Source organism: Sus scrofa, chromosome X (assembly GCF_000003025.6).
Source record: "Sus scrofa isolate TJ Tabasco breed Duroc chromosome X, Sscrofa11.1, whole genome shotgun sequence".
NCBI lineage: Eukaryota > Metazoa > Chordata > Mammalia > Artiodactyla > Suidae > Sus > Sus scrofa.
Window position 1 is genome coordinate 57407102 of NC_010461.5, and position 24971 is coordinate 57432072.

At 40.4% G+C, this 24971-nt stretch overlaps 1 protein-coding gene across 4 annotated transcripts in view; it reads left to right on the forward strand.

The window, feature by feature from the left end:
- Window positions 1-24971, forward strand: part of TAF1 (TATA-box binding protein associated factor 1) — an 84490-nt gene that overhangs the window by 24891 nt on the left and 34628 nt on the right. For all 4 annotated transcript variants that reach the window (XM_021079951.1, XM_021079950.1, XM_021079952.1 and 1 more), the window contains exons 19-32: window positions 940-1089; window positions 1271-1390; window positions 1751-1926; window positions 3015-3193; window positions 4645-4858; window positions 5329-5494; window positions 6470-6681; window positions 10310-10418; window positions 10628-10726; window positions 11021-11198; window positions 15226-15293; window positions 16947-17069; window positions 18071-18163; window positions 18246-18330. In XM_021079951.1, the coding sequence (XP_020935610.1) occupies window positions 940-1089; window positions 1271-1390; window positions 1751-1926; window positions 3015-3193; window positions 4645-4858; window positions 5329-5494; window positions 6470-6681; window positions 10310-10418; window positions 10628-10726; window positions 11021-11198; window positions 15226-15293; window positions 16947-17069; window positions 18071-18163; window positions 18246-18330 (1972 nt within the window). The remainder of the gene's footprint in view (window positions 1-939; window positions 1090-1270; window positions 1391-1750; window positions 1927-3014; window positions 3194-4644; window positions 4859-5328; window positions 5495-6469; window positions 6682-10309; window positions 10419-10627; window positions 10727-11020; window positions 11199-15225; window positions 15294-16946; window positions 17070-18070; window positions 18164-18245; window positions 18331-24971) is intronic.

Consider the following 24971-nt stretch of genomic DNA (forward strand, 5'->3'; position numbering starts at 1 on the left):
AACTGCTAGGCCACCAGGGAACTCGAGAATTGGCTACTTTCTAGCTAATCATGTATACTCTTGGATGGTCTGTTTGGACAATCACATTTCCCTTGTCTTAATTGCCTGACTATCTTATGGGGTCAGTGATCATCATACAGGAGAGCACAGACCTTTTTGACTAAACCAGTGGCAGAGGTAGAATATACTTGTTTATCGCTATTGGGATTGGGGCCAATGCTTTTCTTTTGTAAAGCATGCCTGTCATCTAATTGTGAGAATATATGGGTCATTCTAAAGAAGACATTTGAGGAGTTCCCATGGTGGCGCAGTGGTTAACGAATCCGACTAGGAACCATGAGGTTGCGGGTTCGATCCCTGCCCTTGCTCAGTGGGTTAAAGATCCGGCGTTGCCGTGAGCTGTGGTGTAGGTCGCAGACGCGGCTCAGATCCCGCGTTGCTGTGGCTCTGGCGTAGGCCAGTGGCTACAGCTCCGATTAGACCCCTAGCCTGGGAACCTCCATATGCTGCGAGAGCGGCCCAAGAAATGGCAAAAAGACAAAAAAAAAAAAAAATAAAGAAGACATTTGAGCAATTGGACAATCAAATGGCAGTCATCAATCTAACTTAACTCTTTGAGTGTCAGGAGGGTGGGGCAGTAACGTCTTTGAGAACTCTGAGTGAAACCCAATGGATATGGGGCTAAAGGGGATACCACTGTTCCACATATTCCTACTTAAGCTGACTGAGATCTTGACCTCTGTTTATTATCATGATTCTAGTACCATAGGAAAGAACAGCATGCTGAGTACTGGGCAGCTTTATGTAACTATTGATTTTTGTGGACAGTTCAAGAAAGAGTCAAATTGTAAATTATTGTAATTATCCCCACCTTCTAAGTGTGGCTAGACATAGAGCAAATGTTTCCCACTGCTCTTAGAATCTTTTTCTATACCTCAGGTTCGCACTGCTCCTTGGAACACCACAAGGGCTTTCATTGCTGCCATGAAGGGCAAGTGTCTCCTGGAGGTGACTGGGGTGGCAGATCCCACAGGGTGTGGTGAAGGATTCTCCTATGTGAAGATTCCAAACAAACCAACACAGCAGAAGGTGAGATTGAGACTGAATTTCTAGAAGATGAAAAATCAAGGAAAGGAGAAATAGAGGTTAAGGAGTGGACATGAGTGCACGGGGATCTGGAATGCCATTAAAGTATTGACAGGATGGCTTAAATGCCTACTATAAGAAGTTCAACTTACTAGGATTCTTTCCTGTTTTGTTTCTGAGGTAGGATGATAAGGAGCCTCAGCCAGTGAAGAAGACAGTGACAGGAACAGATGCAGACCTCCGTCGCCTTTCCCTGAAAAATGCCAAGCAACTTCTGCGTAAATTTGGTGTGCCTGAGGAAGAGGTGGGTGTGGAAGAGGGAAACTTGGAGGCTCCTAGTGGCTTTGTATAGAGAGGGGAAAGTTGGAGGCAGATGTTGGGAAATATGTGGATGATTTTGTAGTGTAGGTAGTGGTGGACTGAACCTTAGATACTTTTTCAGGAGTTAGCTTTCCCAAAGCCTTGGTTTAACCAGCTTTGGGTGTTTTTTTTTTTTTTTTTTTTTTTTTTTCTGGTCCGGTTCTTTAGCCATATTCCCTGGTTTGTCCTTTGAAATCCCTGAGTGGTGTGTGTGTGTGTGTGTGTGTGTGTGTGTGTGTGTGTGTGTGTGTGTGTGTGTGTGTGTGCGCGCGCGCGCTCGCGCGCCTATGTCTATGTTTTGTAGATTAAAAAGTTGTCCCGCTGGGAAGTGATAGATGTAGTACGGACAATGTCAACAGAACAGGCCCGTTCTGGAGAGGGACCCATGAGTAAATTTGCCCGTGGATCAAGGTTTTCTGTGGCTGAGCATCAAGAGCGTTACAAAGAAGAATGTCAGCGCATCTTTGACCTACAGAACAAGTATGTTGTGGGAGTTTTTTTCGGTGTTTTTTTTTTGGGGGGGGGGTCGTACCCGAGGCACATGGAAGTTCCCAGGCTAGGGGTTGATCAGAGCTGCTGACCTACACCACAGCTCACGACAATGCCAGATTCTTAACCTGCTGAGCGAGGTCAGGGATCAAACCTGCGTCCTCATGAATATTAGTTGGGTTCATTACTGCTGAACCATGATGGGGACTCTCACAAGTATATTGTTTTAGTATGACAGAAAAACCAAGCTTGGAAAGAGGTGGGGTTCCAGACACTATGGTGAAGAGAAGGTCACCTAATACTATGACGAGGTGGTCAGGTAGCTGAGATTTCAGGGTGATATCTGTTCATAATACTGCTGGAGTACCTACTCCCTTCAAAGCAACTTGGCAAAGGTTTTGAATGGCAAGAAATGCCAGGTTCAATGACAACTTTTGTGGCCTACTTGGGCCAGGCAGCCATTACAGTGGTGATAGGGGACGTATGGATTTTTTTGAAGGCTTAGTGGTAGGAGGATGGTAATGACCTTTTAAAAATGACCAATGTCCTGATTTGTTTCTTAGGCTTTTTCCAGGAATTCTGAAAGAGTTGCTGTACTGTTTCATATTTTGAACTTGCCTTAATGACCTAGTTTCTAGGAAAGATTCATAAAGCTTTTCTGTTCAGGGTCCCATGTCTTAGTGGATTTTGAATATTCCTTTTTTTTTTTTTTATCACTTTAGGGCCATACCCATGGCATGTGGAAGTTCCCAGGCTAGGCGTTGAATTGGAGCTGCAGCCGCTGGCCCACGCCACAGCCACAGCAATGTCCAATCCGAGCCGTGTCTGCAACCTACACCACAGCTCACGCAACGCTGGATCTTTAATCCACTGAGCAAGTCCAGGAATCAAACCTGCGTCCTCATGGATGCTAGTCAGATTCGTTTCTGCTGAGCCACAATGGAAACTCCTGAATATTTCCTTTTTTAAGGTTGCTTTTCTAATTTCCTATTCTCACCTAAACTGTGAGACTGTATTTCTTCATCTCTTTCTACACTTTTTATATCCCTCCCTTACTTAACATTGTATTTTTATTTTAGAGTTTTGTCGTCAACTGAAGTTTTATCAACTGACACAGACAGCAGCTCAGCTGAAGACAGTGACTTTGAGGAAATGGGAAAGAACATCGAAAATATGTTGCAGAATAAGAAAACCAGTTCTCAGCTGTCACGTGAACGGGAGGAGCAGGAGCGGAAGGAACTGCAACGGATGCTACTGGGTGAGGGTAGTGACTTCACAGACAGACAGACAAGAAAAAGAAAGATCGAAAAATTATAAATAACTGCACACTAATAACTGAGGTAAAACTGGAGGCAGAAGAAGGAGGGGATGAGTGTAGAAAAGCCTATAGTTGAGGTAGAAAGATTACTGCAAACTGGACTCTAGGTTTGTCTGTGGGGCTCAAATTGAAGAGATGCTGTCAGTCCACTACTTCTCTGTCTGTATCAGGCCTGGCCAAGCCAGGGCTATCAGTGCTGTACATCAAGGGAGCTTTCTGGGCATTCATCCTAGAGGGTAAGAGTTTTTAATACAGAATCCGTGGATAAATTTTGAGGGGTTGTTCATGAACCCTCTGAAATCATATGTAAAATTCTGTTCAAATGTGCCTTTTCTGAGGAGAAGATCCATGGCTTTCAGAAGATTCTCAAAGGAGTCTTAGAGCCTAAAAAGAATTTAAAATCACCAATCCAAAATTGCACAAGTTGTGGGTGGGGATAATAAAGGCTGGAACTGGTTTGGGAGGTGGTCATTGGGAATGAAAAGAGGAGAAAAATTAAAGTGACATTAGGATTTCACTCTGGGCTTGCTAGAAAGATGGTGGTACCATTGATTAAAGTAGTAAATTTCAGAGAAAGAAGCAGGCTCAAGAAGGAAAGGTGTAATATGTGGAGTTTGAGGTCCCCATGACACTTCCCAGTGTAGATGTCAAGCAAGCAATTGAAAACTTGGATGTAGATACTGAGAAAGAGGATAAAGGCTGAAGATGAAGGTTTAAATGACTATTCTCACTCACAGTAGTCTTTTCTTTGTTTCTTCTCTGTAAAAGCTTTGTGTAATTTTGTTGTTCTGACTACTTTGTAAAGATGTGATAAAGCCTTTCCTCCAGTGTGGTCCTAGACCAGCAATATCTACATCTCATGGAAGCTTGTGAGAAATGCACACTCTCAGGTCCCACCCTAAAACTACTGAATTAGAATCTGTATTTTTTACAAGATCCTCAGATGATTCCTATTTATTCATATTAGAGAAGCATACTCTAGGCCTTAAGACTCTGAATTTTTTCTGTGGTGCCATTTTTCCCCCCTGGGTGCTTGGGTGCTTTTCTTTAATGTGATCCTCAACTACTTCCTACTTGGACTTTCCTCTTGTGCTGTTGTTCAGAGGAATCTGAATACAGCTACTGCTCTACTGTCCCGTATATAACAAACTTGCGATTCTTTGAGATCCTTTCAGAACTTTCTGTACTTATAAAAATGGGAACATTGACAGTGGTAAAATAAAGTCAGGAAAGGACAAATCAGTGTATTCTTGGGGCTGGTAATGACTTTGTTGCTTTCTGTAGAACCATAGTTCTGTGGCATGTTGAGCTTCGGGGTCTCCACTCAACCCCAAGAAAATGGCCATTTGGGTGGTAGGGGGAATGTGTGGAAATCTTTTTCTGCCTTGCAGCAGCAGGCTCAGCAACATCAGGAAACAATCACAGAGATGATGACACAGCTTCTGTGACTAGCCTTAACTCTTCTGCCACTGGCCGTTGTCTCAAGATTTATCGCACATTTCGAGATGAAGAGGGGAAAGAATATGTTCGGTGTGAGACGGTCCGAAAGCCAGCTGTCATTGATGCCTATGTACGCATACGGACCACAAAAGATGAGGAGTTCATGTGAGTTTGATTCTCCATTTTTCAGTGTGATAAGGAGAATGATAACAATGGTGGGGAGGGGGTTGAGAGTGGACGCTTGAGTTTTAGTAACAGGATTCTGCACAGTTGTCCTTGGAAGTCTAATAATTGGGAACCATTTTGCCTGTAGAACTTTGGGTTTGAACAGAGCCAAATCACAGGGAGAATTCCAAATTTGCTGCAAAATAAAGATGTGTTTTCAGTTCCACCTGGGTCCTTTGCATTTTTGTTGTTTGGTTGGCAGAAATTTTAGGGACTTGGGGCTTCTCATTCTGAGAGGTACCTCTCTTTACATGGAAGGCTGAGGAGCAGAGGAGGTGGGAATGAATGCCAGATAGCCTCTTTAGTTTCAGTCTCGATGGATTACTTTAGTTCTGAGATGTTTAACTATTAGGACAGTCGTCTTGGTTTAAGTTTGCTTATGGATCTGTGATTTTCTTCCCATTATTTAGTCGAAAATTTGCCCTTTTTGATGAACAGCATCGAGAAGAGATGCGAAAAGAACGGAGGAGGATTCAAGAGCAATTGAGGCGGCTTAAGCGGAACCAGGAAAAAGAAAAACTTAAAGGTCCTCCTGAGAAGAAGCCCAAAAAAATGAAGGAGCGTCCTGATCTAAAAGTAAGTATGATGTGTTATTGTAACTAACCAAGTAAAGGAAGAAGGCATACCTTTTCCCTTAGCTCTTGACATCCTCCCTTACTGGGAATGAAGGTAGTATTGTGGAAAGCTAGTTGGAATTGATGTGGTTACTTGTTAATAAATTGCACATATTACAAGATGCAGCAGAAAAAAACCAAAATACATGTTGCTTTGAATAATTTAGGTTGATTCCAGATATTATTGTGCAGTGTAACTATAATGTGCATCACAAAATGACGCAACTCTGGTGCAGTGGAAAGAGCCATGGACTTGGAAACGGAAGATGTGGGTTTAGGTTCTCCTTCTGCCGTTTAGTAGCTCTGTGACCATAACCTCTCCAAACCTGTTTCTATTATAAAATGATACCTGTTATATTAAGGGATAGAATGCATGGGAAGCACTTTATAAACTATAAAATTCTCAACAGATGTGAACTGCTATTAATACATACTGAGGTCATTGAGTATTTTAACGTTCCTTTCTTGTATGTGGTATTATGTAAGTATGATACAGTATTTATCCCATTTTGCAGATGAAACTGAGATTAGTTGCAAAACTGAGCTGTAGGCTTGGTATATATAAGCCTTTTCCTTGAGGCAGGGAATACACTCATGCTGGCTGCCTGTGCTGCTGAGTGTACCCTTGGGCTTCCAGTAGCCTTTCTTCTGCATATTTAATACTTTTGTAGTTTACAGCTTAAATTGGAATTAGAAATCCTCTCCATTTTCTTCGTCACTTGATTTTTAAACAAACATTTAGTATCTGGATCACACTTTGTTTGTGTGTGTCATTTCTATACACTTTTGTCCAGTGGCTTCTGGTTGAAAGATATATAATGATTCTATTAGAACAAAAGTTCTGGGCCTGCCTTTGTTTCTTTTACATTCTATGTATTTCTTAAAGCTAACATGAAGCCTGCTTTTAACTGCTATGTTGATACCTTTCCTTTCACAGCTGAAATGTGGGGCTTGTGGTGCCATTGGGCACATGAGAACAAATAAATTCTGCCCCCTTTATTATCAAACAAATGCTCCACCTTCCAACCCTGTTGCAATGACAGAGGAGCAGGAGGAGGAGTTGGAAAAGACAGTCATTCATAATGATAATGAAGAACTTATCAAGGTTGAAGGGACCAAGATTGTCTTGGGGAAACAGCTAATTGAGAGGTAAGGTACAGCAAGTAGGAAAGATCTGTTGGAGGTTGATGATGTTTTTGGGTGGCAGGGGTAGATATGATGTGTTCTCTGAAGTGGAACTGAGGGCACAGGAATTTTGATGGCTTTTCCTCAGTAGTTGTTATCAGTAATGAAAATTACAGTCTTGTAAAGCACTCATTAGGCTCCACCACTTGCCCTTGGGCATGCTGTCTAACTTTCCTGAGTCTCAGTTCTCTTATTTATAAAATAAAACCATCCTTACAAGGGTAGATGTGAAGATGAAATGAAGGAAACTATAGAAAGCATGTAGTTCAGTGCCTCTCATTTGTAGATGCTCTTCCAGGCCATTGTAATATTTGTAAGGTGTCTAATCTCAGATGTTCTGGTAATGGACCTTTTGAAAAGGTTAAGGAGACAAACTATGTTTATATTTACCTACCTCTTGCCCTTAGAGAAGTTGATAATCACACAGAGAAGTTCTTATTTGTTTATTTATTTATTTATTTGCCCCTCCTTTTTTTTAAGGGCCACACCTGTGGCATATGGAAGTTCCCAGGCTAGGGATGGAATCAGAGCTGCAGCTGCTGGCCTACACCACAGCCACAGCACCAGATCTGAGCCACATCGGCATCCTCTACCATAGCTCACAGCAGTGCTGGGTCTTTAAACCACTGAGTGAGGCCAGGGATCGAACTCGCATCCTCATGGATACTAGGATTTGTTTCCACTGTGCCACAACAGGAACTCCGAGTTTTTAAATTGAAAAATTTCTCTCCTAATTTTTTAGTTTGAAAATTGCAAACTTTCAGAAAAGCTGAAGGGGTAATACAGTATGCTATTCCTCTAAATTCACCAACTGTTAACATTTATCACACTTGTTTCATCTTTAACATATATATATATATATATATATATATATTTTTTTTTTTTTTTTAGTCTTTTTTTTTTGCTGTTTCTTGGGCCGCTCCCGCGGCATATGGAGGTTCCCAGGCTAGGGGTCAAATTGGAGCTGTAGCCTCCAGCCTACACCAGAGCCACAGCAACGTGGGATCCGAGCTGCGTCTGCAACCTACACCACAGCTCACAGCAACACCGGATCGTTAACCCACTGAGCAAGGGCAGGGACCGAACCCGCAACCTCATGGTTCCTAGTCGGATTCGTTAACCACTGCGCCACGACGGGAACTCCTGTTTCATCTTTATATATTTAAAACATTTTTTTTTTCTGAAACATTTGGAAGCTGTAGGCATCGTAGCATTTCACTCATTCTTTTGCACACATCTCCTAAGAATAAGGACATAGCAAACGTAACACTTTTGCTATACCTAAGAAAGTAAATATTAATTCGCTAGTATCCAATATTCAGTTCTTATTCAAATTTCCTCAGTTGTCTCAATGTCCTTTATTGTCTGCCCTCCCAGCCCTCAATTCAGAATCCAATTCCAGTTCAAAGATCAAGTATTTTGAGTCTCTTAATCTAGAACTGTCCTCCCCACCTTTTTTGTTTTTCATGACATGAAATTTTTTGAAGAGTCCAGGCCAAATTGTCTCATAAAATATCCCACATTTTGGATTTGTCTGTTTTTACATTGATTGTAGTCAGAATAAATGTCTTTGGCAAGATTACTACAGAGGTGATAGTATGTACTTAACTGTACCACACCAGGAAGCATATAATGTTAGGTTTTCTCAGTATTTTGATCATCTTGTTGAAGTGGCAATGCCTAGACCCCTTTATAATAAAGGTTGTGTTTTTTCCTTTGTAATTGTAAGAATATCCTGTTCTTTAACAATCTTGCAATAGTTTTGGCATCCATTGATGATCATTACCTAACTCAGTTATTACTTTGGGGGTTGCTTAACAGTGGTTTTTCTTTCTTTTTTTTAGGGCTGCATCTGCAGAATATGGAAGTTCCCAGGTTAGGGGTTGAATTGAAGCTATAGCTGCTGGCCTACATCACAGCCGCTGCCACACCAGATCTGAGCTGCATCTGCAACCTACACCATAGCTCATGGCAATGCCGGATCCTTAAACCACGAAGTGATACCAGGGATCCAACCCATGTCCGCGTGGATACTGGTCGGATTCGTTTCTGCTGTGCCACAACAGGAACTCCTCTTTTTTTTTTTTTGGTGGTATTTTTAGGGCTGCATCCGCAGCATATGGAGGTTCCCAGGCTAGGGGTCCAATTGGAGCTGTAGCTGCTGGCCTACACCACAGCTCATGGCAATGCCAGATCCTTAACCCACTGTGCAAGGCCAGGGATCAAACCTGTGTCCTCACAGATACTAGTCAGGTTCGTTACTGCTGTGCCACCACAGGATCTCCAGTGGTGGTTTTTCTAATTCTAGAATTCTTTCTACATTAACTGGGATTCTGTAAAGAAGAGCTTCCCCTCTCTTTTTTGTTTGATTATTACTATGGATTCTGAAATTATTTCATTTGCAAACTTAATGTATTAAAATTTATTGACATCATTATTAATTTTGATGCCTAGATTGTCTCAAATTTGATCCTTTCAAGCCAGATCCTGTGTCCTTTTGAAATGACCCTGTACATTTTGAAAACTTTCTTGCTTTCTCACGTGAGATGTTTCAGGCTCTCCTTGAAATTTCTCTGTCTCAAGCCCAGCATCAGCCATTTCTCAGGGAGTTCTGGTTCCTTTTACTGGGAATGGTATTTAGAAACCAATGTCTAGGTGTTAGGGATGCTCATTCCACTAAAATATCATTGCTTCTAGGCTCTTAGTAGACAGAACTAGGAAATATACATATGTTTTAAATCACAACTTCATATTAACACCTCCAATTCAAATTGTATCTATATATTCTTCTTCATCTTATCCCATTTCATATTTGTATCTGTTCTCTGGTTTCCAACATCAATATATTTATTCATTTTTTCTGTCCTGTGATGTGTACAAAATAGTTTGAGAATTACAATACCAATACTAGTACCAACAACAAACCTGTAAAGTAGATTCAAAGTGTTGTCCTTGGATTATGTGCCACTGAAGTTACACAGTCAAGGTATTATATTCAAAATATATTTGAATTCCTTTAGGGGTATATAATTTTTAATCAGTTTGCTATGTGGTTATGTTCATGTTTCAATTTAGATTTGTGGGTTTTTCCCCGTCCTTATTAATTTATCAATATATGTAATTATCATTGTTTTGAAGCACATGAGAAAAGGAAAATGTATCTTGATCCCATATGATGGAAGAAGGTAGATGGGCTTTTAATGATTGAAGGAGACTCAAACTAATTTTTCTTTTCAAACCAGTTTTTTATTTTTTCCTTATTTCTATTCTGAATAAGTTAGGTTTCCTAGCCCTTTAACCCTAAGATAGAATGTTAGGGCTGGGAGGATTCTTGAAATTCCTTTAGCCTAGTTCCCTTATCTTCCAAATAGGAAACTGAGGTGAAGTTGTGGCTTGCCTAGTTCTTTATTAATTTGGAGATCCTATGAGGCCTTGCCTGATCTGAGCCTTAGAATGTGGATGTCTGTCCCTTGGTTTGGCTTTTTCCTCCCCAGGCTCATGCTCAGGTACTTTGGACTTTTTCATTGTAGTTGCTTTTTTTCTGGGGACTAGAAATAGGGACTGCATACTATGAAAGTGTTATTGGTTGCAGTGCAGATGAAGTTCGCAGAAAATCTCTGGTTCTCAAGTTCCCTAAGCAGCAACTTCCTCCCAAGAAGAAACGGCGAGTTGGAACCACTGTTCACTGTGACTATTTGAATGTGAGTGAGTGTTTTGCTCCTTTCTGATCAGATGGGTTTCTTGCGAATTCCCCCAGCCCTCTAAGCCATGGCCCTAATATAACCTTAGATTCTCCCTTTGGCCTTGCCCTGAGAATTATGTGTACTGTCCATTACAAGATTTCCAAAATATATTTGTATCATTTTTTTTTTAATCTAAAGAAGCATTCTGATTTCTTGTTTCACCTTAGAGACCTCATAAGTCCATCCACCGGCGCCGGACAGACCCCATGGTGACATTGTCATCCATCTTGGAGTCTATCATCAATGACATGAGAGATCTTCCAAATGTGAGTTCACTGCATTCAGATCCATAGTATGGATGGCAAGGCCCTTAGTTCTGACTGTGATTTCAGATAGAGGGCAGTATAGTCCTAGGAACCTAGAACTTCTAATTCTTTGGGATATAGTTTTTAATTTATTTTTTAACACTTTAGTAGAGGAAACAATCAGACCCACTCCATCTAGAGAGATTCCTTTGAGAGTTGATGTCCAGATAGAGACAGGTAAGATGTGAGAGTCCTCAGAAATTGGTTCTGTTGAGTGTTCTTTGCTCATTATGGTGCTGGCTCTTGTTTGCACAGACATACCCTTTCCACACTCCAGTCAATGCAAAGGTTGTAAAGGACTACTACAAAATCATCACCCGACCAATGGACTTACAAACGCTCCGTGAAAATGTGCGTAAACGCCTCTACCCATCTCGGGAAGAGTTCAGAGAGCATTTGGAGCTAATTGTGAAAAATAGTGCAACCTACAATGGTAAGAATCAGCTGTTCTTTGACTGCAAAGGTCCACCTTTCAGATTCTTATTTATTCTTTACTAGTCTTAAATCCAGACTAGATTAGACTGACTGAAAAGGACCTACAATGTATTAGTGCATTTCAGGGTTATGAAAACCAGGTAATGTACATTTTAGTCATTTAATAAATAGTGCTTCTTTTTATTCCCACTTTTTAATATACCCCTGGAGAATTTGGAGTCTATCTTTTGGAATGAAATGGTTGAATGGGGAGTAGTGGGAAGAAGAGGCGAGCCTAGGTAAATAGAAGGGAGAGGTATTCAGTGTAGATGGAACCCATGCAGAGTATGTGCTTGTGACTATATTTGCTGTTATGTAAGCCTTTGATTTGGTCTACAAATCTGTTATAGGGCCTGTTACATGTCCACTTTGCTGAAAAACTGGAAAGGCAAGGAGGAAGAAATCTGATGGGGCACAGTTTTTAAGGCATTAGCCTGCTGTGGTCTCCTTCACCTGGCAAAGCAATAGAGCTGTCTTTGTTTGTTTGTTTGTTTGTTTGTTTGTTTGTTTTGGGGTGGCACTTGCAGCATGTGGAAGTTTCCAGGCGAGGGGTCAAATTGGAGCAGTAGCTGCTGGCCTACACCACAGCCACAGCAACGCCAGATCTGAGCTGTGTCTGCAGCCTATACCTCAGCTTGTGGCAACGCCGGATCCTTAACCCACTGAGCAAGGTCAGGGATTAAACCCGCATCCTCATGGATACTATTAACCTGCTGAGCCACAATGGGAACTTCTAAAGCTATCTTTTTCTCCTTAAAAAAAAAAAAAAGAAATCTGTTTTCTGAGTCTTAAAGAGTTTGGGAACCAGTACAGCTTCTGCGTGTAGAGGATAAAGTTTTCTGACTTCAGTTGTATCCCTGAGGTTCATATGTAAGTGTAGGGATTAAGAGTACAGATAGAGTATGAACTATGGCTCTGCCACTTACTAATTGAGTTGCTTTAGACAACTTATTTAATCTCTCAGAGCCTCTTTACTTTTCTCATTTGTACATATGGGACAGTACTAGTACCTAGATTTTATTGCCTTTCACAATCAGACCTAACCCATTCCTTTTTCTAGTCTCATCTTCAGTGACTGGCTCCCATACCTACTAAAGATATAGACTCCTGCCACACTCAACATTGTATTTCACTAAATATCCCATGCCTTGTCTTCATGCCTTTGCATAGTCTTTGCCCTTTGTCTGTTATGCGTTTTATTCCCGTTCACAATTCCCAACAGAATTAAATCAATATTTATAGGTCTTATTGTGTTATATATAATTATTTTTGTATCTGATTTTCCCACCACTTCGTGACCCCCAGAGACTATTTCTCTTTGTTCTAAGGACCTAGCAGGGTACCAGACACATATAAAGGAAGAATAAATTTGTTAGGCCCAACTATCATTCAGACTGGCAAGGATAAATGACTAGATAAAAATCAGCCTGGAAGGGGAATGGGGAAGTTAAGAGTTGACTTTGAAAATACAGACCTTGAGATACCGGGTCATTTAGGTGGTGGTGTTAGTAAAGATTTGGAGGGCAGCTGTGCTCACAACTATACCACCAATGCTACACAAAAAATTTGGAAATTCGGGTTATGACTATCTCCATATATCCTCCTCTAGCATAGTCTTCTTTCTTCCACATACCCCACTTCCACATAGTAGTGGTACCACCATCAGTAGTATTACTGTCCATCTAGTTGTACAACCTAGAAATATTGGCCATTGTTGATTCCACTCTTTCTCCTCTACACTCATAAGTTGCTACGTTCCCTAAATTTACCTTCTAAATTTGCTGTACACATCCCCTTACTTTTAGCTTCCATTGCTTCTTAGTTGAATTCCTTGTCATCTCTTGTCTGACCTCTTACAGTAGCTTCCAGACTTTCTCTTTGCTGCTTGCCTTAATTCTTCACACTCTTGAGAGGGTATTTTTTTTAATATAAAAATTCAAAAAATTACTCTCCAGCTTAAAATCTTGAGTGCCTTTGTATCTCCTCTGGGGCATTTATACTATGTCTCTCCTTGTCTTTACAAGTTCCATTTCCTATTTCTCCTTCACACACACCTACTTGTATTTCATTTGTACCAAACTACTTGTGATTCCTGTTGTAAAGTTGCTGCTTTGTGTTTCCATGAATTTGCTTACTTGTTTTTTTTTTGTTTGTTTGTTTTTTGTGTGTGTTTTTTTTTGTTTATTTGTTTGTCTTGCTTTTTAGGGCTGCACCTGCACCATGTGGAAGTTCCCAGGCTAGGGGTCTAATTGGAGCTACAGCTACCAGCCACAGCCACAGCAACACAGGATCTGAGCTGCATCTGCCACCTACACCACAGCTCACAGCAACACCGGATCCCTGACCCACTGAGCTAGGCCAGGGATTGAACCCGCAACCTCATGGTTCCTAATCTGATTCGTTTCCACTGCACCAGGACAGGAATTCCTTGCTTACTTGTTTTCCCACACTCTCTGGAATGTCTTTCTACTCTTTTGTCTATCTGGTGGACTTTTAGTCTTCATTAATCACCCTTCTCAATTGTTAGTCACAGCAAGCCTTCCCTATTTCTCCCTGGTACACAGATTTAATTGTTGTAAAACAACTTAAAACATGTTGCAACCCCTCCATAGTTCATAGCAATCAGTATATTCCTCTGTTTGCACTTACACGTACTTTTTTAAAACGTTGCTATAGAAATTCTTAGGCATATACAGAAATAGAGAAAGTAAATAAACTTCAGTGCACCTATTCTCTCAGTTCAACAATTACCAGAATATGGCCAATCTTATTGTTTAGACTGTAATTCCAGACATTGTATCATTTTGTCCATTGATACTTCAAGTACCTATACCCTGTCTTGCAGTGATTTATTTTCATGTCATTTTCTTTGACTAAACCAAGAAAGGTAGGAACCTTGTTTTATTTTCCCCTTATTCTCATCATTGAACACATCACAGATAGTCATTAAACTTTTTTCTTTTTTTTGTCTTTTTGCCTTTTTTAGAGCCGCTCCTGCGGCATATGGAGGTTCCCAGGCTAGGGGACTAATCAGAGCTGTAGCCACCAGCCTACACCTGAGCCACAGCAATGTGGGGATCTGAGCCGAGTCTGCAACCTACACCACAGCTCACGGCAACGCCGGATCCTTAACCCACTGAGCAAGGCCAGGGATCGAACCGGCAACCTCATGGTTCCTAGTCGAATTCGTTAACCACTGAGCCACGACGGGAACTCCAAACATTTTTGAATGAATAAACAAATGCCTGCTAAATTATTCTAAGTAGTTGAGGATAGAGTTGAGGTCTAGGTTCTGAGGAGCACTTACATGAAAGAATTGACAGAGGAAGGTAAGCAAAAGATACTGAAAGGAAGTAATCAGAAAGAATTACCATTTAGATGAAAACGTTTTAACTATCCCTGTGATGAATTTAAATTGGAGCAGCCATAAGCAAGTAGTATAGGAGATAGTCGGATTTTCTGAAGCTCTTGTTATGGATTTCAGGGAAACTGAAGTAATAGTCTGAGGTGAGATGGAGATTTTTTTTCTGAAAAGCCTTTGCATTAGCCGTAAGTTGGATGGATGTCATAGACCATGAGTTCTGCAAACAAGAATTGCAGTTACAAATTTTGTATACTAAGTATGGAAATATTATAAATCATGTATTGATCTCCTTGGCCACCTTTAAATTGTCATTCCCCATCCGTAGTATTATTTTTAGGGTATTAAAGGCAGCAGCATTGATAGTAATACTACTAAGTGTGGATGTATACAAATAAGGAACAGAGTTAAAATTAGTTTATTCATCCAATATTGTATACCTGCTACGTGTTAAGCACTGAAAAAATGGAGATAAGACTGGTATATCTGTCTAACTCAGCAGCCAGGCTGGTGCCTGACACATATTAGGTGCTTAAGTAAATGAGTTGAAAGTCTGGAGAGGTACTGATAGCTCTTGCCCTCTATTTTTAGTGGTCCTGACTCCTATTGTTCCTCTATAATTTAGGGCCAAAGCACTCATTGACCCAGATATCTCAGTCCATGCTGGATCTCTGTGATGAAAAACTTAAAGAGGTAAGATATTTAAAATGAGAGAAAGGCAGTAGAATTTAAAGGTGACAGGTAGCAGGATTGAGCAAGTAGGAAATGTAACAGAAGGAAGAGTAAACAAATGTGGGAGTAGCAGATCTTTAGTATGTTAGAGTCTGAAGGGGGTCCTTAGAAATCATGTAGTCGAATCCCTCTCTTTTGCATGAGGAAAAACTGAGGTCCATGGAAGAAACTGACTTGTCCTAGCCATAATGGCTACTAAATAGTTGAGCTAGGTTGGAAATTTTTTTTTCTTTTTCTTTTTTTTTTTTTTTTTTTTGGTCTTTTTGCCTTTTCTAGGACCACTTCCCTCAGCATATGGAGGTTCCCAGGCTAGGGGTCCAATTGGAGCTGTCGCCACCAGCCTACACCACAGCCACAGCAACGCCGGATCCTTAACCCACTGAGCAAGGCCAGGGATTGAATCCGCAACCTCATGGCTCCTAGTCGGAGTCGCTAACCACTGTGCCACGATGGGAACTCCTAGGTTGGAAATTTTAAATTCACATAACTGTTGACTTCCCAGGAAGTCACCTGGAGCTAAGAGACTGTTTTGGCAGGGAGGAGTTTTATTTTTTTAATTCTTTTAAAATGTATTTAAAAAGGTTTTTTTTGGCCGTGGCATGGGAAGTTCCTGGGCCAGGGATCAAATCTGAGCCATAGCAGTGACAGCACTAGATCCTTAATCTGTTAGGCCACCAGGGAACTCTGAGAAATTTTAAGTTTTAAAAGAGTGTTTATACTTCATCTTCTTAACAAAAAAATGGCACATTGACAAGCTTACAAAAATATAAGTATGATAATTTTAATTTTGAAGTAGAAATTTCATAAAAGAGGATAACCAAGTGGCCAGTAAACATGAAAAGATTCTCAACTTGATTGATCACTGGGGAAATATAAATTTAAACCACGATTAGCTACCACTGCATACCTACCTTCAAAAGGCTAAAAGACTTTAAAAAAAAAAAAAAAAGACTGACAATACTAAGTGCATGAGAGTATATGGAGCAATTGATACACAAACTTTTTCCTAGTATAGTCTGAAACGAATTTATTGGCTTAGATTCCCTTACAAACAAAGTCACTAATGAACAATAATGTGTTCAGTGTTTCTAGCAATAGTTTTACAGCAAGAACAGTGTAATATTAAAACTTAATTTGGTGAAGATATTTTTGTTGTGGGAGCTAAGTTGTTGATGCCCAGGGATGTTTATTTTTGATGATTTACAAGGATAGAAGATAGAATTCCTAAAGGAGTGTTTGGTACATCTTTTTTGGTCCTTTTATTATATATTTATTTATTTATTTTTTCATGTACGTCAAGATATTGGCTATGACATTACCTTTGGAGACAATCTAGGAACCACATAGGAGGGAATGATGGAGCCACGGCAGCCCACCCTTTCAGCAAAGTCACAGAATGCAAAAGCAAATGACAATTTACTTAATAATACAGGAGAGTTCCTGTCGTGGCTCATCTTTTGGTCCTTTTATTGGAATATCTTCTCATATCTGGACTTTTTGTCTGGAACTGAGTAGTCAACAATTCAGAGTTAGACTTGAATATTAACTTATCCTTAGTTTTCTATGGTGATTATACCTCAGGGAAACCTCTGCCTTTCCTTTGTTTCATGTCAGAAAGAAGACAAATTGGCTCGTTTAGAGAAGGCTATCAACCCCTTGCTGGATGATGATGACCAAGTGGCATTTTCTTTCATTCTGGACAACATTGTCACCCAGAAAATGATGGCAGTTCCAGATGTAAGTGGTATCTGTGTTAAATATTGTGAAGATAGTACAGAAGAAACGAAAAGACAATAGGCTCTGCATATGTACATCTGTGGGGAGTCTGGAGCATGGTATTTGCCAATTCAAACTGGCATATTATTTTAAAAATATGTGCCAGTTTATTTTTGCTGTATGAATGCAGTATCATTGAAATCAAAGAAGCCAGAAATATGTGCCGCATCCATAGCATATGGAGGTTCCCAGGCTAGGCGTTGAATCAGAGCTGTAGCTGCCAGCCACAGCCACAGCCACAGCAATGCAGGATCGGAGCCACGTCTGCAGCCTACACCACAGCTCATGGCAATGCTGGATCCTTAACCCACTGAGCAAGGCCAGGGATTGAACCTGCGTTCTCATGAATGCTAGTCAGATTAGTTAACCACTGAGCCACGATGGGAATTTCCAATATAGAGAGGTTCTTTATTCCTGTTGTTGACGTTCACTATTTTAATGCTTCTGAATAGTCCTGGAGAGAAATCAGGATGCCACCTAATGGGAGGCTTTGGATTTAGAAGTGCTTCTTGACAAATGACAGTTTGATAATTACCCAGTGTTTGTTGTCTTTTGTTTCATTTTTTTTCTTTTCCAACTTTATGGCTGGGCTACCATGTTGATTCTCTGTATCATTTTGTTGTAATGATCCTCCCTAGGAATTCTGAACTGAGTTTCCTTTGTGTTGTAGGCATATGTTGTGTATGCCTACACAGTAAACCTTCTACATGGGACTAGGGAATGAGAGATGTTAATTGTGAATACAGAGCAGGGGTTCTTAACCTATAAGGATATGGGAACTCATAAAGGAATCCATGAGCCCTTTAAATTACATGCAGAGTTTTGTGTGATTATGTGTCTTTCTGGGAAAAGGGTCCATAGCTTTGGTGGAATTTTAAGAATATTTATGACCCAGTGAAGGTTGAGAATCTCTGGTATAAAGAATGATTTCCATTTAATTTTTCATGCTTTCTTTTTACTAGTCTTGGCCATTTCATCACCCAGTTAATAAGAAGTTTGTTCCAGATTATTACAAAGTGATTGTCAGTCCAATGGATTTAGAGACCATACGTAAGGTAAGTGATTTGATCTAAAATGTCATTTTGGAGTCAAGTAACTTTGTATGTGTATCTGAGTTCCTGATTCTTTTAATCACAGAATATCTCCAAGCACAAGTATCAGAGTCGAGAGAGCTTTCTAGACGATGTCAACCTTATTCTGGCCAACAGTGTTAAATACAATGGTGGGTATTTTTCCATTTTTTAACCTTCTTTTTCCATCAATCTACCCATCCATCACTAGTTAGCATTATTAAAATTTAAGTGTGCAAAGCAACCTTGAGCCATGATAGCAGAATCAGTCAAGTGACTTACTCTTCTTTTTTTTCCTTAAACATGCAGATATTTTCATGTGCTCTGTAAAGTTGTTAGTATCATTTAATGATGAAAAAGCAATGCATATTTATTTTCTAAACTTTAGAAAGCACAGAAAAATGAGATGAGAATAAAAATCAGATGGATGTCACTTTGGGCCATCTCTGCTTTCCATGAGATCTGAAAACTCACCTGTGTCCCAGGTCTTTAGATGGAGCTTAGAGAAGTGTGTTAACTATAGACCATGGTGTGCTTCCTCAGACCATGGAGTTTTTGCTCAATATATGAATTGATTGAATAGTATATGCCAGGTTCTGTGCTAGCTACTTAATCTACTGATAGGAAAGACGTAGTTACTGTCCTCATGTAATTCACAGTCCAACTGATGAAGAGAAGCACTTAAAATGCAGCTTGGCAAGGGCTATATTAGAAGGACATACAAAATGCCCTAGAGGAGAGGAAGGAGCACCTTCATCCGAGGGTTAAACAAGTTAATAAAGTTCAGTTTTGAATGGTTCACCTGTTAAGTAAACATTGATTGAGCACCTAATACGTTCTGCCACTGATAGATGTTACAAATATAAAATCAAAATAGATATGTTCTGAGTTCCCGTTGTGGCTCAGCAGTAATGAATCTGACTAGTATCCATGAGGATGTGGGTTGATCCTTGGCCTTGCTCAGTCGGTTAAGGAGCTGGCATTGCCGAGAACTGTGGGGTAGGTTGCAGACTGGCTCGGATCTAGTGTTGCTGTGGCTGTGGTGTACGCCAGCAGCTGTAGCTCCAATTTGACCCCTAGCCTGGAAACTTCGATACACTGTGGGTGCAGCCCTAAAAAACAAAACAAAAAAAAAGAAAAAAACAACAAAAAAACCTCAAAATAGATATGTTTTCTGCTCCGGTTATAGTTTGGTTGGGAAGATGAAAAGAAAAATTACAGAACTTAAATATCATGCTCAATGAATGGACAGAGTGCCAAAGGAAAACAGAAACAGGATATAAATCAGAGTGGGATTAGAGGAAGCTTCCTGGAAAACAGTTTTCTTAAACTGAGTTCTAAAGGATCAGTGGAGTATGTGCTAAGCAAAGAGTATGAAAGAGAGAACAGCAGTATGTAAAGGCTCAGAGGTCTGAAATGACATTGTAGGTTTAAGAAACGAGTTTTTGGGAGTTCCCATTGTGGCCCAGCGGGTTAAGAGCCCAACTAGTATCCATGAAGATGCGGGTTTAATCCCTGGTCTCCTTCAGTGAGTTAAGGATCCTGTGTTGCCACGAGCTATGGTGTAGGTCACAGACGCAGCTTGGATCCCATGTGGCTGTGGCTGGCAGCTGCAGCTCCAATTTGACCCCTAGCCTGGGAACTTCCGTATGCCGCAGGTGTGGCCCTAAAGACACACACACAGGAAGAAATGAGTTAATTGGGGTTGCAGTTAAGTTTACATGTTGGTGAATGACTGGTTATATGTAGAGAAATAGTCAGGTGTCAAATCATAGAGGGCCAAGTATATACCATATGCCATATGCCATACTTGAGAGTTTACTTTATCCTAAATGGAAAAACATTGAAAGAATTAAGCAGCAAAACGATAATCCCATGTAACTCCTAAAGCACATAGTAGAGGGAGCTAAGGGTATTTAAGAGAATTGGCTTAGCATACTGACATCTCAGTTAAAAATCCAATTGTTTATATGACTTTTCTCTGGCAATATTCAGCAGCCTAAGTAGTATGGCTCTAAGTTTCCCAGATGGAAAAGGCAGAGAATTAGAAGGAGGAAGTGAAGGAGGTGACAACTAGGAAGACCTATGAGAAAATGGATATTCTGGGCCTAGAGAGTGGACTTTCAATATTACAAAGGAATGAAAGAAGAGGGGAAAGTTCAGGGAACTGTACCTTGTCTAGAACCTGTATATTTCATTAAGAGAAGTGGTAGGATGGAGTTCTTTTGTGGTGCAGTGGGTTAAGGATCTGGCATTATTACTGTAGCGGCTTAGGTTATTGTTGTGGCTCAGGTTTGATCCTTGACCCAGGAACTTCCATATGCCGTGGGTATGGCCAAAAAAAAAAAAAAAAGAGAAGTGATAGGAGATGAGCTCTCTGCTTTTGCTCCATCTGGGTTGGGTTAAAGGAATCTGCTTTGTTCCTTGTGCTCTACTTATTGCTAATCGGAGATTGGAGTGTGCAAATGCCCTTTGTCAGGTCTTTCTCTCCATTATTATCTCCTGAAAACACCTAAAGCTCATCAGCCAGAATTCTGGTAATAGAAGTTGGCAGGCTCACAGGTATCTAAAAATGATTTTAGCAAGTAATAAGTGAACAAGAGTATTACAGAGAGACTACTTGGCCTGGTGACGGCTGCCTTAAGATACAGGGCATGTTTATGAGGAGCTTATGTAAGACAATTAAAAAAACTCAGAAGATGCTACTTGAAATGAGCAGAAGGTAGATGGACAAATCACAGGAGACAAAAAAAATTTTTTTTTGCCTTTTTTTTGGGCCACACACACAGCATATGGAGGTTCCCAGGATAGGGGTCTAATCAGAGCTACAGCTGCCGGCCACAGCCATAGCAACGTGGGATCTGAGCCAGGTCTGTGACCTACACCGCAGCTCATGGCAACATCAGATCCTTAACCCACTGGCAAGGCCAGGGATCGAACCTGAAGGCTCATGGTTCCTAGTCAGATTTGTTTCCATTGTGCCACGACAGGAACTCTTTTTTAGAAGACAAAAATTAAATACCAAATGAAAATGAATAAATATTCATTATACTTAGTAATCAAAGAAATGCATGTTGAAACAAAACAGATAAACCATTTTTTCACTATTAAATGAACTCAAATTTCTTTTTTAATGGAGGTATTCAATGGTAGTGAGGCAGGTAATCTCATATATGCTGTTGATAGTATAAAATTGTGAGACAGTTCTAGAAAGCTCTTTGACAGCATTGAGACTTAAAGATAGTTAAGTGAGGAGTTCCCGTCGTGGCGCAGTGGTTAACGAATCCGACTAGGAACCATGAGGTTGCGGGTTCGAGCCCTGCCCTTGCTCAGTGGGTTAAGGATCCGGCGTTGCCGTGAACTGTGGTGTAGGTCCCAGACGTGGCTCGGATCCCACGTTGCTAAGGCTCTGGCGTAGGCTGGCAGCTACAGCTCCGATCCTGTGTTGCTGTGGCTCTGGTGTAGGCCAGTGGCTATAGCTCCAATTCGACCCCTAGCATGGGAACCTCCACATGCTGCGGGAGCAGCCCTAGAAAAGGCAAAAAGACAAAAAAAAAAAAAAAAAAAGAAAAACAAACTGTTCAGGATAATGTTATTTATATTAATGAGAAATAACCTGAATGATTAATGTAAAGGGAATGATTAGTTATTGTGCCACATGTATGATGGATTATTGTATAAAGATTGAAAGCTTATTTTAAAAACTACTAATGGCAAAAGTTCTTATAGAATGTTAAAGTGAGAAAAGGAGAACACAAAAATTTATTTCATCTCAGTTATGCTTTTTGCCACCCCACCCCCAATTTTTGGCTGTCCTGTGGTATATGGAGTTCCTGGGCCAGGGATCAGATCAATGCCAGATTCTTTAGCCTGCTGCACCAGGCCGGGATCAAACCTGTGTCCTGGTGTTGCAGAAGAAACACCTCCGATCCCATTGTGCCACAGCGGGAACTCCTCAGTTATGCTTTTTAAGAAAGGGTGTATATGGAGTTCCCATCGTGGCGCAGTGGTTAACAAATCCGACTAGGAACCATGAGGTTGCGGGTTCGATCCCTGGCCTTGCTCAGTGGGTTAATGATCCGGCATTGCTGTGAGCTGTGGTGTAGGTTGTAGACGCGGCTCGGATCCAGTGTTGCTGTGGCTCTGGCGTAGGCTGGCAGCTACAGCTCCGATTAGACCCCTGGCCTGGGAACCTCCATATACCGCGGGAGCGGCCCAAGAAATGGCAAAAAGACCAAAAAAAAAAAAAAAAAAAAGAAAAGAAAAGGTGTATATATGTAGAAAAAAAGACTGGAAGGAAACACATCAATGTGATAATAGTGGTTATTTCTGAGATGTAAGATTAGTATTGTCTTCATTTTCATCTTTTGTATATTTTCCAAGTTTTCTCCTGGTATCGAAGGCAGGAAACTCAAGAGGAGGTGATTTTGAGCTAAATTTTGAAGGATGATTATCGTAGCTATTTCTCTATTGAGCATCTACTGTGCCAAGCCAAATCATGAGAGGCCTAGTATGTCTCACTAAGCCTTTAAAAGGACAGACTGCCGTAACAGGTATTTTAGTAAGATCATTCTGGAATCTGTCTGAAGAATAGATAGGAGGGGAAATGAGATGTGGAGACTAGTGAAGAAACTATTGATAATAGTCTAAATTAAAAATGTGGAGAACTTCCACATGCCATGGGTGCAACCAAAAAAAAAAAAAGTATTGAGAGCATAAACTACAGTAAGTAGGGATAAGAGTGGAAGGATGGGCACAGACAGTAGAGATTTTAGAATCAGTACCTTCATAAGTGGTTGGAAGTTGAGGGTATGGGTAAAGAACAGGGAGAATTCAAAATGATGCCAAGTACTCTTGTGTTCTCGGTGAAAACATAAATTGTTACAAACTTTGTAGAGGACTATAAATGTGCATTCCTGGTTTTTTTTGCCTTTTTCTTGGATCATTAAAAGTTCCCAGGCTAGGGTCTAATTGGGGCTGAAGCCACCAGCCTACGCCAGAGCCACAGCAATGCGGGATCTGAGCCACATCTGCAACCTACAGCACAGCTCATGGCAACGCCAGATCCTTAACCCACTGAGCAAGGCCAGGGATCGAACCCACAACCTCATGGTTCCTAGTCGGATTCATCAACCGCTGAGCCATGACTGGAACTCCTAAATGTCATTCCTTTTGACTAAGCAGGTTCACCTCAAAGGAGTACTCCACACAAGTTTGCAAAGGCATATGTACAGATGTTTGCAATTGCAACATTGTTTGTAATTGCAAAATCATGGGAGCATTCTGAATATCCAACAATAGGAAATTAGTTAAGTTAAATTATGGTATATCTATGTGATGGAGTACTATTTACCTATCAAAATGGTAGATTAGCTAACAGGTAACTCTGTATTTTGTATATGCTGATATCAAAATATTATCTAAGATGTATTGTTGAAAACTGGATTAGTCAATAGTATATACAATGGAGTCCAGACAGGTAACATAAATGAGTGAAATGGGCTCAGTAGGGACAGATGAACTACAGAGTACATCCCTCATCTAAAGGGCTCAGTCACTGTTTAGTTCAGTCGTTGTCACAGAGTAGAATTACTAAAGGGAGAGATGGGGGATAACCTTTACTTTTTACTTTTTTGTACTTAGATGTTTGAATTTTTTAGTTGAGGATGAAACGCTTCTGTAATTAAAGAAAAAATTTTTCCTTTTTTTTGGAAGGATGGATAAGTAAGGTGACATTCAGAATTTTAAACTGGTGGTGCTGTTGACTAATACAGTCATCCCTTGGTATTGGTGGCAGGGGAGGGGGATTGGTTTCATGATTCCCCTGGATACCAAAATCTGCGGATGCTCAAGTCACTTACATAAAATGGCATAGTGTTTATATATATAACCTACACACATCCTCTCGTATACTTTAAATTATTCTAAATTACTTACAATACCTAATACAGTGTAAATGCTGTGTAAATAGTTATAAATATAATGTAGATAGTTGCCACTGCACAGTAAAATCAAGCCTTGCGTTTTGGACCTTTTTGGAATTTTTTGTCTGTAGTTAGTTGATTCCATGGTTGAGGAACCCGCGGATACAGAGGGTTGACTATAATAGGAAATATAGGAGAAAGGTTTTAGAGAAGTAAGTGGTAGAGGTTCAGTTTGGGCTCCGTTGTATTGAGGTAGGACATCCAAGTGAAGACTTTCAGTAGTTAGCTATATTGAGGTCCCAAGCTCAGAAGAGAAGTCTATACTGTTTGTATATATGGGTACTTTTTCTTAAATCATCAGCATATGAAAATATAGGTGGATGAGTTCAGATAGCTAGTAGAATACATTTCTTGAACCCCCCCTGATACTGTAGCTGAAATGTAGTTGTATGTTTTTATGGGTAGAAAGACCATAGCTTTATCAGATTATTATCAAAGTTGTATGTGACCCAAAAAAGTTAACCACTAATGTTTAGTTAAGAAAGAATGTGGGATGAGAATATACTTGAAAAATACCAAACCAACATTTAAGGGATCAGGTGGAGAATACTGAGGAGTGACCAGAATGAAAGAAGGAAAACTGGAAGAGAATAATGTCTTGGAAACCAAGAAAAGAGAAGAATGGCTGACTGGTCAAGTGCTACAGAGAAGACCAAAGAGAGTGGTCATTAGAAGAGCTATTTCAATGCAGTGGTAGAATCACAAGCCAGACTGCAGAGGATGTGAATGAAAGAGAATTAAGAAAGTGAAGACTGGAGTTCCCGTCGTGGCGCAGTGGAAACGAATCTGACTAGGAACCATGAGGTTGT